This window comes from Antennarius striatus, chromosome 23 (assembly GCF_040054535.1).
Source record: "Antennarius striatus isolate MH-2024 chromosome 23, ASM4005453v1, whole genome shotgun sequence".
Lineage (NCBI taxonomy): Eukaryota > Metazoa > Chordata > Actinopteri > Lophiiformes > Antennariidae > Antennarius > Antennarius striatus.
The window spans coordinates 13,939,763-13,952,500 of NC_090798.1; the positions used below are offsets into that span (position 1 = coordinate 13,939,763).

General features: G+C 42.1%; 1 protein-coding gene across 2 annotated transcripts in view; it reads left to right on the forward strand.

The window, feature by feature from the left end:
* Positions 1-3,009: 3,009 nt before the first annotated feature.
* The window catches only part of slc1a1 (solute carrier family 1 member 1), a 16,128-nt gene continuing 6,399 nt past the window's right edge, over positions 3,010-12,738 (forward strand). For both annotated transcript variants that reach the window (XM_068308123.1, XM_068308124.1), the window contains exons 1-8: positions 3,010-3,244; positions 6,267-6,407; positions 9,654-9,746; positions 10,297-10,411; positions 10,547-10,589; positions 10,721-10,816; positions 11,142-11,326; positions 11,732-11,839. In XM_068308123.1, the coding sequence (XP_068164224.1) occupies positions 3,145-3,244; positions 6,267-6,407; positions 9,654-9,746; positions 10,297-10,411; positions 10,547-10,589; positions 10,721-10,816; positions 11,142-11,326; positions 11,732-11,839 (881 nt within the window). In that variant the 5' untranslated portion in view covers positions 3,010-3,144. The remainder of the gene's footprint in view (positions 3,245-6,266; positions 6,408-9,653; positions 9,747-10,296; positions 10,412-10,546; positions 10,590-10,720; positions 10,817-11,141; positions 11,327-11,731; positions 11,840-12,738) is intronic.

The following is a 12,738-nucleotide window of genomic DNA, read 5'->3' on the forward strand; positions in this document are numbered from 1 at the left end:
AGGTTTCAGTTTTCTACTACACAACATACACTCGGATGATAAATAACAGAATAGAACATGATTAGATAGAACAGTTCCAGCTGCCAGAGGTGTGTTTGACCAGTCCAGTATGACGAGGGAGAGAACAATCTGTTCATACAAAACACCTGGAGGTTCTGACTCTCTCCCTGACACAATTCCTGAATCCATACTCACTCAGTCTCTGGTCTAAAAAGAACCAAAGCCCCACCGCCTCCGACCGCACCAGAGTTAAACACCAGAAACACCTCAGTAGTTTTCCTGGTCTAGAATAAGAAGTGAAATGTCCTCAAACCTTGAAAAAGATGTTTCTAACTCACCCTTCAACACTGAAACCACCTTGATGAAGAGCGTCCACATTGACACACACCAGACTTCACCAAACTGGGATCCAGTCTCCTCTGTGGGATCGGACTACAGACGCTATCACCCCCACTGAGCCCCCACACAAAGGACCACAGGGTACTAATACAGTTACCCTCTTGCTGTCACACACAGATTATCCCAAAGGGTCAAAAAGGGTCCAGCCATGATGGGACTCCTGGTTTTAGATGTGATGATGAGGGGGGAGGAAGCTGAGCTACCTTGATAAGGTCCAGGCTTTCTGACTGATCTAGTTTAAGACACGCTCTTTAGTTTGAATTGACATTTATTTAAAATCAGGTGATTAGTAATAGCATTAAAAACACATTTTGAAGGTAACCCTTACAATCTCACTGAAGGTGCACAAGCCTGACAGCATTAACACACGCTGCTACCCTACTAGAGGATGGACCTTCAACACAGCTCCTTCTGTTGTGTATCTGGTAGCAGCTCAACACTGAGGCCGGCTGGTAGATCCATGGTTTTACATTTAAACACATCTACAATCAGATGATGTGTGTGTGTGTGTGTGTGTGTGTGTGTGTGTGTGTGTGTATATATATACTGTATGTCTACAGTCAAGAATTTGAGTATAAAAAAGGGGGTAAATAAGGTTTTTTTCAGATTAATTTTGGTTCAATGAGTGTCTGGAGACTTGGATTATGTTTATTGCATCTTCCTAATCCATTCAGGAGTGTTTCACTGGGAATTTCTGTTTTGTGGATTTAAAACATTTTACCTGTCTTTATGCTTGTATGCTATAGAGGAGTTGATGATGGAATCTTCATTTTTGGGCAAAGTGCTCCTTTAATCTTCCTAAACATCTTGTGGAACCGCTCAAGGTTGAGGTTAGATTGAATCATAGAATATCTTGAAATCATTATTAATATATATATACAGAGGTACCTCTACTTACGAAATGAATTGGTTCAGGAAGAAAGTACGCAAGTAGAAAAGTAGAAACGCGTTTTCCATGTAAATGCCCTGATCCGTTCCAAGCCCCCCAAAATTCAGATATAAATGTTTTATAAAGCATAAAAATGTATCAAAACATGTAACAAATACATGTTAAGATTGGATTATTACACAATAAATGAGAGTTGTGCATAACGTAAAAAACAAAGAATAAAGAATAATTATGATGGTCATTTACCTTTTAACTGCTGTCCTCATTGTTTTTTGCCCTCTTTGGTTCATGCCCTCTTGCCCCACCATGAACAACAGAGTGAATTCCAGTCCTCCTTCTGAACTTCTCCAACCACCCACGCGACGCCTTAAACTCCTTAAACTACCTTTTGTTTTAATAACGTGGTGATTGTAGATGCATTACGGCCATATTCTTTGGAGAGATCAACCAAACGCATCCCTTTTTCAGGCTTTTCTATCATCTCTTGATTTGTTTGTACGGACAAAAAACTCTTTTTCCTCTTTTCTCCGTCACTTTCTTGGGGTCCATAGAGAATACGTACTCAGAAAGTTAATGTATTTACGTAAAACTATCAGACTACCTCACGGGTCGAGGGCCGAATGCCGAAGACACTCCATAAGCACCGATCTAGCTCCACACAGAGGTGGAGTGGCATCCCTCTTAGCCAATGGGATACCAGGAAGATACGTAATAGGTAATAGCCAATGGCAGAGCAGCTATGAGAATGTTGCGTTCAGGAACCTGTGGGAGATTCGAGTATCAGCCGATACTGTGTTTTTACATTACGTAAGTTCGTAAGTAGAGGTATCACTGTGTGTGTGTGTGTTTATATATATATATATATATATATATATATATATATATATATATATATATATATATATATATATATATATATATATATATATATATATATACACATATATATATATACACATATATATATATATAAATGATAAAGGGGCATTTATTTATATATATACACACAGAGTATATATATATGTATATATAAAGTACTGTATATATATACACAGTATATACACACTGTACATATATACTATATGTATGATATACATCACTCTTTACATATATACTGTATATACTTTATATATATACACAGTATATGCTGTATACAGTATATATCATATATATATATATACAGTATATATATACGTCACTCTTATATATATATACATAGATACACACAAACACAGACACACACACACACACACACATATATACGTATATGCAGTATATATATACACACACACACACACACACACACACACACACACACACACACACACACACACACACACGCATACATACATACATAAACATATATGCATAAACTTTGCTATAATTCATCCTCTGCTTCAGACACAAACTGCTGTCATGAAAAGGAGACAATATGTGAGACACCTTGTGTGGGGGAAGGGTGACTCCCTCCCTCCCTGCCATCGCTCTCTCTCTCTCTCTCTCTCTCTCTCTCTCTCCCTCTCTCTCTCTCTCTCTCTCTCTTCTCTCCCTCTCTCTCTCTCTCTCTCTCTCTGTCTCTCTCTCTCTCTCTCTCTCTCTCCCTCTCTCTCTCTCTCTCTCTCTCTGTCTCTCTCTCTCTCTCTCTCTCTCTTCTCTCTCTCTCTCTCTCTCTCTCTCTCTCTCTTAAACACACACGCACACACACACTCACACACACAGTCTCTCTCGCACCATCACTGGCACCATCAGCGTCTGACAGAGTGTCCCCATTCTCTGCGTCATCTGCCCCTGACACCCCGCTGGAGCCTTTGTCTCCAGGAGGGCCGTTGTAGTTCTTCTGGAGCCGGAGCAGCATCATGGACATGATGGGCAGCCGGGAGCGACGAGCCGTGAATATGAAAGGCTGGCTGAGGAGGAACTGGCTTCTGATTGCCACCATTGCTTCAGTGCTGGCCGGTACGTGGACCCCCCCCCCCCCGGTAGCTGAGCACCTTCATCTCCTCTGATTCCATCTTTCCTTTACACGTCTGTATTCTGACTGCATCCACACCTCCCTGCTTGCTTTTTCCACTCAGTCTTGATTTCAGCTGCTGAGATAAATCGTCCTCTGGTGGTCACGGCTTCACTCAGGTGCGACAGCTGAGACTGGGATGTGTTTCACTATTTATCTGAAATAATGATTTGGTGGAGGGTGTCTGTCCCCTTCTGAGTCTGGACGTGTCTCAGGCAGACGTGACCAGACTGAAGGGACAGCTGATGCTGGGGGGTCCCAGCACTGAGGACCCATCAGCAGGTGTTTGGAACACCAGGGCTTCAAATCCACACCGCTGACATTCATGCATGACTGACAGTCAGTCTAATACACGTTACAGGAGTGAATGAATCGTGTGTTCTGAGGAGCAGATGCTCTTATTCTGTCAATCACCTGAGAAAGTAATAGAGTATGATAAAATATTTTAAATACAGTATACTAAAAGTTTGCCTTTTTGAGTCATCTCACTAAAAGACATTTTCCCTCATCAATATAGAAATAATTTTATTTATATTCATCATCAGGATATTAGAATATGTTCCTCAGGTTTTTCCTCATGGTTCTGGCTCCGGATGTCTGACCAATGAAATTAGAACTACCAGAGAATCTGAGCTACTAAACATTTATAAATACAAAGTACAAAACTGTTTTGTGGGAGTCGTTTCCTTTTTGAACATTTTGTTCTCAACATAGATCTGTGATTGATCCAAGAACCAATCTGATAGCCCTGACACATTTGTTACAACAGATTGTTAGTATTGCCAGATCTCGTTTTAGAAGTATTTGTGTGTGTGTGTGTGTGTGTGTGTGTGTGTGTGTGTGTGTGTGTGTGTGTGTGTGTGTGTGTGTTTATTCCTGGGTTGATGGTGTGTTATTACCTCACCAAGGTGGTAGATTTGGTTTGTTGGAATTTCTATGTAAACCCTTTAGAAATTGATCCAAATCTGATTGTGTGTGATTTCAACAGGAAAGTTTAATTTAAATATTGTCATTGATAAAAATTATACATTAGAAAATCACAAATTGCACTTTTTTAAACCAGTAGAGTGAATGACTTCCTACATTCAGACACACCAGACGAACCCTAACCAAACAGGACCTTAAGGTGACGGTCGTCTGCAAACAGTCATGACAGGAAACCAGAAGGACTGCAGGAGGACAAACCGTCATCGTGAGCGTTCAGACCACTGAGATGGTTCCAGTTGCTCTTCAGTGACTTTATTCCAAAGGATGTGACTAAACACTACTGACAGCCTGTAGCGCTGTTGACTGACATGTTTTAAACTTTCGGTAAACCAGGCAGTTGTGTCTTCTTGATGGTCATCTTCATGCTAAGCTAAGCTAACCACCTACCAGTAACCAACTCTTTAAGCTATGCATGTTAACATGTAGTTAGTTAAGTCATCAGGAACAAGGAAAATCAAATGTTGAAACTTTCCTGTCTGACATAGATTAAATTACATGATAACTAATTACTGCTTTTTGTTTTGGGTACTTTTGGTTTGTAGCTTCTAAAACTGCAGATGAAATCTGGTTCCCATTTCCCTCCATTCAAACTCAGACTGTGAAGAATCCCAGGAAACGGAATTCTTGTTTGAACAGGGAATGTCACCCATCAGACCCTTAGAATGTTGTGACTCATACCAGTTAAATTTCAACTAAGAAGATTTTTAATGCCTCACAGTGGTATTTATTTTAACAAGGCAAAGTGATCATTAACTCTAGACCAGCATGGTGAGAAGTCACAATATTGTTTATTATATATACATTAATATATTTAATGTATATACAGTAATCCCTCGTTTATTTGCGCCTCAACATGCACGGCTTCGCTACATCGCTAATTTTCGTAGGTAGTCACGTGATACCGTACGCGCAAGCTATTGGCTGACAGCATCTGTGTGTGCGCTGCGCTCTGAGACTCACGGAACACAGTGCACACACGTGTGTTAAAGAAACACTTTTCTTTAGTATAAAAGTGCTTTAACAGTCTATCAGCTTGCTAAATGGAGAGATGATGTCACCAATGTTTTTCCAGGTGAAACATCACAGATCAAGTGTCGCTGCTGGTGCCGACTGGTGGGGTCGGGTCAGCGCCGGTACCTCAGAACATCTGTGTTCCTGTAGGCGTGTGCTTCTTAAAATGAGGTGCAGTCAGAAGCGTCACTGGTGGTTTGACATGTTGAGATAGCACAATCCAAATAAATCATTGACCTAAGGCATCCTGGGTAACTGACACGCTTTAGGTGTGGAGTACAGGAAGTTGATGTCATAGAAGTTCCAATGCAGGAAAAACAGATGCGTATAAAACATGATGCACTCAGAAGGACAACCAACAAACAGACACACAAAAAAGCACAAATTCATGGATTGGATTCAGAGGAAGAGATACCTGAACACAGGTGTGTGAAACATCAAGAAGAACCAAACGTAAACCACCTGAGATGACAGAGGGAAACAGTGAATCTACATTTTGGGGGTGGGGGGGCTTCACAACATGCAGGCAGTGGTTAAAGTGTGCCTTCATGGTGGGGGGCTATAGCCAGGTGCTTCACATCCACAAATGTACAGCTCACATTTTCATAGATCAGTGTGTTTATTATACAGTTTACTGTGTCATCAGCGCTTTACGAGCACCTTGTGTCTGGGAATGGTGATAACACAGATAGAGACTGAGGCACTGATAAAATAATGAAGTGGGATTCATGTGTGGTTCACACCTGGATGATACAGACCATCAATTCTCTGCTGTGTCTCATAAATTCTGTGCGACCTCTGAAATAATGTCTCCATGATGAACAAACTCTGAATATCATCTATTTGGTTTCATCAGGATCTTCAGGACCGAGGGGGCGTTTGTTCCTCTGAGGTCACACACAAGAGAACACAACAAAGACCACGAACCCAGCAGCTGTTTGATTGGTGGTCTTTGTCCTGGTCTTTCAGGGATCTGTTTGGGGGTCGTGGTAAGGGAGTACGCCTCGCTGTCCCACCTCCACAAGCAGTACTTCGGCTTCCCAGGAGAGATCCTGATGAGGATGCTGAAACTCATCATCCTCCCGCTCATCATTTCCAGCATGATAACAGGTGAGTGAGTGACACGCCCCTAACACGCTTCACTCATCATACAGCAGAAACATCCAACTATCTCATCCAACAACGTGTCCCCCCACTTATATATTAGAATAAACTCACCTGAAAACCTCACAGTGTCACGCTTTAACTCCACCCACTACCGCTCAACCAATCACGGCGCATCTGCCAGCAGGAATCATGTGATCAATGTGGTGTAAGGCGTAGGGCAGCGAGGCTTTTTGTTGTGGTTCCTCCTTTCGTCACCACGACAACACAGATATCCGGGACCAAAACTCTGGACAAAGTGAATTTTTTTGAAAACGCTGGGTCTGCGTTGTCGGACGCTGTGACCCCAACTTTTTTACCCGGGGGGCGTCTCCCTGAGACGACAACCTGTGTGACGTCAGTGTGTGTGACCCGTGTCTACATGTGTGACCCCTGTCTACATGTGTGACCCGTGTCTACATGTGTGTGACCCATGTCTACATGTGTGACCCCTGTCTACATGTGTGACCCGTGTCTACATGTGTGACCCCTGTCTACATGTGTGTGACCCATGTCTACATGTGTGACCCGTGTCTACATGTGTGTGACCCATGTCTAAATGTGTGACCCGTGTCTACATGTGTGACCCCTGTCTACATATGTGACCCCTGTCTACATGTGTGACCCGTGTCTACATGTGTGACCCGTGTCTACATGTGTGACCCCTGTCTACATGTGTGACCCATGTCTACATGTGTGTGACTCGTGTCTACATGTGTGTGACCCATGTCTACATGTGTGACCCGTGTCTACATGTGTGTGACCCGTGTCTACATGTACACACAGAATGGACGGAGTTAACAGCTCCACGTCGAAGATGCGCTGATAAACATGCTGACAGCTGGATATTTGTTCATCTCTTTCTTTCTTTATGAGTCATAAAGTTTATTTATTCATTCATTCATTCATTCATTCATGTAAAATGTAGAAATCCCTGTTAGGTAGTAATCTAGAAGGAATCTGCTCTAGCATACATGACATCACCGTGTCTCACGTTGTGTTGCAGCTAAAGCTCGGCTAGCATCAGGCGGCTATTGTTTAGCTGGAGCTCTCCACGTTAGCATGTAGCATTAGCTCCATAGAACAAGGTGGATGTTTATTCTGTTCATGTGTTTGGTATGAAGTCTGATATTATTGTTTATCGTGGAATTTCCACGGTTCCTGCTAGTTTATTATAGTATTAGGAACCTGTTAATAGATCGATAGGTAAATAGATGAACTTGAGTGTTTTCTGGTTCGTATTGTTTCTATTGTTTGTTTCTATTGTTTGTTTCTATTGTTTGTTTCTATTGTTACGTTGTTTGAACCTCCAGTCAGACGGACTCAGCCTGTCTCTAAAGGTGTTGCCTAGGGTTATTGATCCTGATAGATAATCCATTGGTCTCTAAAGGTGTTGCCTAGGGTTATTGATCCTGATAGATAATCCATTGGTCTCTAAAGGTGTTGCCTAGGGTTATTGATCCTGATAGATAATCCATTGGTCTCTAAAGGTGTTGCCTAGGGTTATTGATCCTGATAGATAATCCATTGGTCTCTAAAGGTGTTGCCAAGGGTTATTGATCCTGATAGATAATCCATTGGTCTCTAAAGGTGTTGCCTAGGGTTATTGATCCTGATAGATAATCCATTGGTTTCTAAAGGTGTTCCCAAGGGTTATTGATCCTGATAGATAATCCATTGGTCTCTAAAGGTGTTGCGTAGGGTTATTGATCCTGATAGATAATATATTGGTCTCTAAAGGTGTTGCGTAGGGTTATTGATCCTGATAGATAATCCATTGGTCTCTAAAGGTGTTGCGTAGGGTTATTGATCCTGATGGATAATATATTGGTCTCTAAAGGTGTTGCGTAGGGTTATTGATCCTGATAGATAATCCATTGGTCTCTAAAGGTGTTGCGTAGGGTTATTGATCCTGATAGATAATACATTGACAACACACACATGAAGGCTCCTGCTGGACTGGAAACAGACTCCAGATCTGTGGAACCTGTCAGTGATGCTGACTGTTGTTCAGGACTGGATGTTCCACCTGCACCAGGTGTGTCTCCACCAGTGTGTCACTGGTTCTCCCTGTGGGCCTCAGGTAACACCAGCTGGGGCTTCAGACTGGTTTCAGACTGGTTTGTCTGTCCATCTGGATGCTCACAGGGTTAGGACAAGTTATTTGGAGTATCTGAATGAAATTAATCTTTTGAAGGATTCTCTGATGTTGTGAAGGTCATGTTGGTTTTACTACTCCACACGTCTATCAAAATTAGATTAACCTCCTCCATAAACTGTTCAAATCTTATTGCCTTGGTGAAAGTTTGTTGCTCCGTAATGAACTGTCTTTTATCTTCCATCTTTATGAACTGATGAAGTCCATCCCAGCTGATCTGAATAGAGTCCAGCTTTAACTGGTTTCCATCTTGTATTTGTCAAATGATGGAGTTGTTCCCACAATCTGATGATGATTAAAAAAGTTGCTGTAAGCTATGAACAATGCAGCGAATAGGCTTTGGGTTAAAACAATGTCACACCTTTCCCTTTTTAACGTAAATCAAACAACCCAAAGGAGAGTTGAGAGGTGATGTGTTTATCACATGAGCATAATGAGGAAATGAAGATAATAAGACATTACAATTTTAGGAGTTATTAATCCTGTTATTATCATTGTAGTAACCCTAAAAATGACCCCAGAGAGAACCCACAGGGAGAACATACAAACCACACGGACAGGAATCAAACCACAACCATCTGGTTGTGAGACAACAGCGCCTCATAGATAATTATTGATCATTTTTCTTATTGCAGTCGGAGCTCAGACACACCTTCATGTTGATAAAGGTTCATTTTTGAACTCCATCAGGTAATTAAACATCACCATTTGCCCTAGGTCATTGGTCATGAAGGATGAACAGAGTCAAGATGTATTTATGTGTTTAATATTGTGTCTACATTTGTGTCATTTGGTCTTTTCTCTAGAAACACCTGCAGGTCGTCTGTTTAATGATAACTAGTCCAACTTCCTGTTCCATTCATAGTGAAGCACACATGATGAGGTTGATGAAATTAATGTTTTTTGCATGAGAGAGATGTTGGCACTATTCTGTGTGCTTTTAGCCTACCTGGTCTAGTCATGGTAACACCACACAAACTGCCCCCGACCCTCAGACAATCTGAGATCTTCTGGTGGTTTGGATTTGAATTGAACTCTGTTCATTGTGTCTCCAGGTGTTGCAGCGCTGGACTCTGAGGTTTCAGGGAAAATAGGTCTGCGTGCCATCATTTATTATTTCTCCACAACTATCATTGCAGTTCTTCTGGGTGAGTTAATTGCCCCCTTGGGTATTTCTCTACTTCTTTAGATCTTTACTCATGCATACATATGTATAACCTACTGAGTTTTTGGTTTTCTATTTTTGGTGAGATATTTTTTGATTTTGGAGAATAACCCAGCCTGTACAGTCTCTGGATCCTGTGATATACAGTCTGTGTAGCAATATTAAAAGCAAGACATTTGATTTTGGGTGCTTCCAGTGGGTAATCTGCCTACAAACGGTTCCTACCTTTAACTGTTCTGCTCATCCTTTCAAAAAATGCAAATCTCTTGTCCATTTTCTTCAATAGAGAAACAGTTAAATGTCCTTGAATAACAATTTAACTAGAAAATCAGAACCACAGAATTTTGTTTTTGCACAAACAATCAATAAGTGTTAAAATTCAGTGTTTTGAAGAACTTTTCCTTTTCTGACGTTGAATTTCCTGCCATGTATTTCACATAGAGATGCTACCATCACATGTGGTGCCGTCTTACTTTCAGTTGTCTGCCTCCTTCAGTCGACGTTACGTGTTCCATTGGCGTGTTCTCCTACAGGCATTCTCTTGGTGATGACCATCAAACCAGGAGTCTCTCAGACGGCTGACAACATCGACAGAACTGGAATCACACCCAACGTCTCCACAGCGGACACACTCCTGGATCTGGTCAGGTGAGCCCAACACACTTCTACATGTTAACAGCCGGAATTCACCCAGTCAGGGGCTGGAATGGAAAAGAGAACAGATAGTCTAACAATCTCCTCCTGGACGTCACGTGAACTCAGCTCAATCTTTTCAATCAACAGAAACATGTTTCCAGAAAACCTGGTGCAGGCGTGTTTCCAACAGGTAAGACGTTTGTACAGTCATTCATTCGTCACGCCCCCTGATTACATCGACATGAGGTTCTAGTGAGTCCGTCACATGCGGTCGTGGGAACTCTTCTGATGTGGTGAAATGTGACTGTGATTACATCGTAGTACAAGACTGTTCGCAAAGAGCTGGAGCCTCCAAAAGACGTCGTAAACACGACAGTGTTTCCCACCCTGTCGACGACCATCATGGCGGTGGTGGAGGTAAGAATCCGAGGCAGAACCTTTTCTGTCTAACAAGTAAAGCTACACTTGGAACAAGATCTTCTGCTGCACACGTCCATCACCTGAGGAAGTTATGGTCTGTAGCTGAACACAGTGTGTCCTTGTTCGTCCGTCTGCTGCACCTGATGTTCCTGTATCTGTGTCTGGCAGCCCGTGTTCAACTAAACGCTTCAGAAGACTCCATAATGAGTCTCAGGGGCCGGGGGCTCATCAATGGGTCCTTAGAGCCCGTTAACGGAGCTGTGAGAGCAGCTTCCTGGCCCGACTCCTTCGCTGAATGAATCCTTGTGTGCTCTCCTGGCAGAATATAACCAAAGACTATAAGATCGTCGGGACGTACTCGGATGGAATCAACGTTCTGGGGCTCATTGTCTTCTGTGTTGTGTTCGGCCTCGTCATCGGGAAGATGGGCCCAAAGGGACGGATCCTCCTGGAATTTTTTGATGCCTTGAATGAAGCCACGATGAAACTGGTCCAGATCATTATGTGGTACGTGGAGCAGTGGGGTGTCATGGATCTAACACAGCCCTGAAGATGAAGTGCTGTCTTAGTTTTAAATTTAAAAGAAAGGCCCCTTTAAGAAGGTAGTCACGTGACTGACCCAGACTGACTGACCGGTACCCATTGACCAGTACCAACTGACTGGTACTAACTGACCGGTACTGACTGACTGGTACTAACTGACCGGTACCGGCCCGTATGGAAATTAAATATAAAAAATATCAACAGTATTTGAGAAGATAGAATCCCTTTTTTTATGTATTTATTTTACAAAATGACTTCATTTATTAACTGATAATAATAATAGAATGCATGATTTATTTTAGTGGTTTTGAGCTGTTACTACACTAATTAATGGCTCCATCATATTAAGTGAAGTCACGTGTGTTTCAGCTACATGCCGGTCGGGATCCTGTTCCTCATTGCTGCCAAGATCATTGAGGTGGAAGACTGGGAGATCTTCAAGAAGATGGGTCTCTACATCGTGACTGTGCTGAGTGGGTAAGATGTTTTATGACCCTGCGAGTGCCTGTTCTAGAGTCCAGGATTTATGGCTGACATTTGGACTGATTTCCCTCCCGGTATCCAGTAAAAACTGGGCTCTGTCTCGGCGCTGATAAGGCCAAGGACATTTAAAACTGCTCAACCTGCAGATGCTGTAATGAAAGCTCTTCTCCTGCCTCTAAATCTAAGCGACACCAGGACAGTCTGCCCAGTAAACCCTTCATGTTTGGTCACAGGGGCAGTTCAGCCCTGAAGGCTCTTGGGGCAACACCAGCACATAAGTAGAGTTCTGTGCCTACAATGAACCTTTTCATGGATTAGATGGATGGGTGACGTTTCTGATGATCAACAGAAGAAGGCTTTAAACGTAAAATTCATGATCTCCATATTTTATTAGCAGATCTGTTTGAATCAGTTCATTAAACTGACATTTGATAGTCTTCATCATTTGATAGTCTTCATCATTTGATAGTCTTCATCATCATCATGTTAGCCTTATTGATGTTCATGGAGACTTGTATGAGTTTGAATACACCTGAAAGAATGAGGCCACAGAACGTGGACGCATCTCCTCAGAAAACAGGAAGCTGAAGTTTGGAGCTGAAAACTGGGTCATGAGCTCTGACTTCTATCTTCTGTTGTCTTCCTCTTTGCTACATCAGATCTGAGTTCTTGCTGTAGCTTCTTGTTATTCCTGTTGTGGTACCATGTTAAAGCATTGAAAAAGACAAATACGAAGATTCATTCCTGTTTTCATGCAGACGTTATCTATGGAGTTAAAGATGAGAAAAATCTTCTCATTTCTCCTGATCTTTGTCAGATCAGGAGCAGAAATGTAGAACCCTAACCCTAAACTCTCTAGGTTTAGGGTTAGGTTTAGGGTTAGGTTTAGGCTC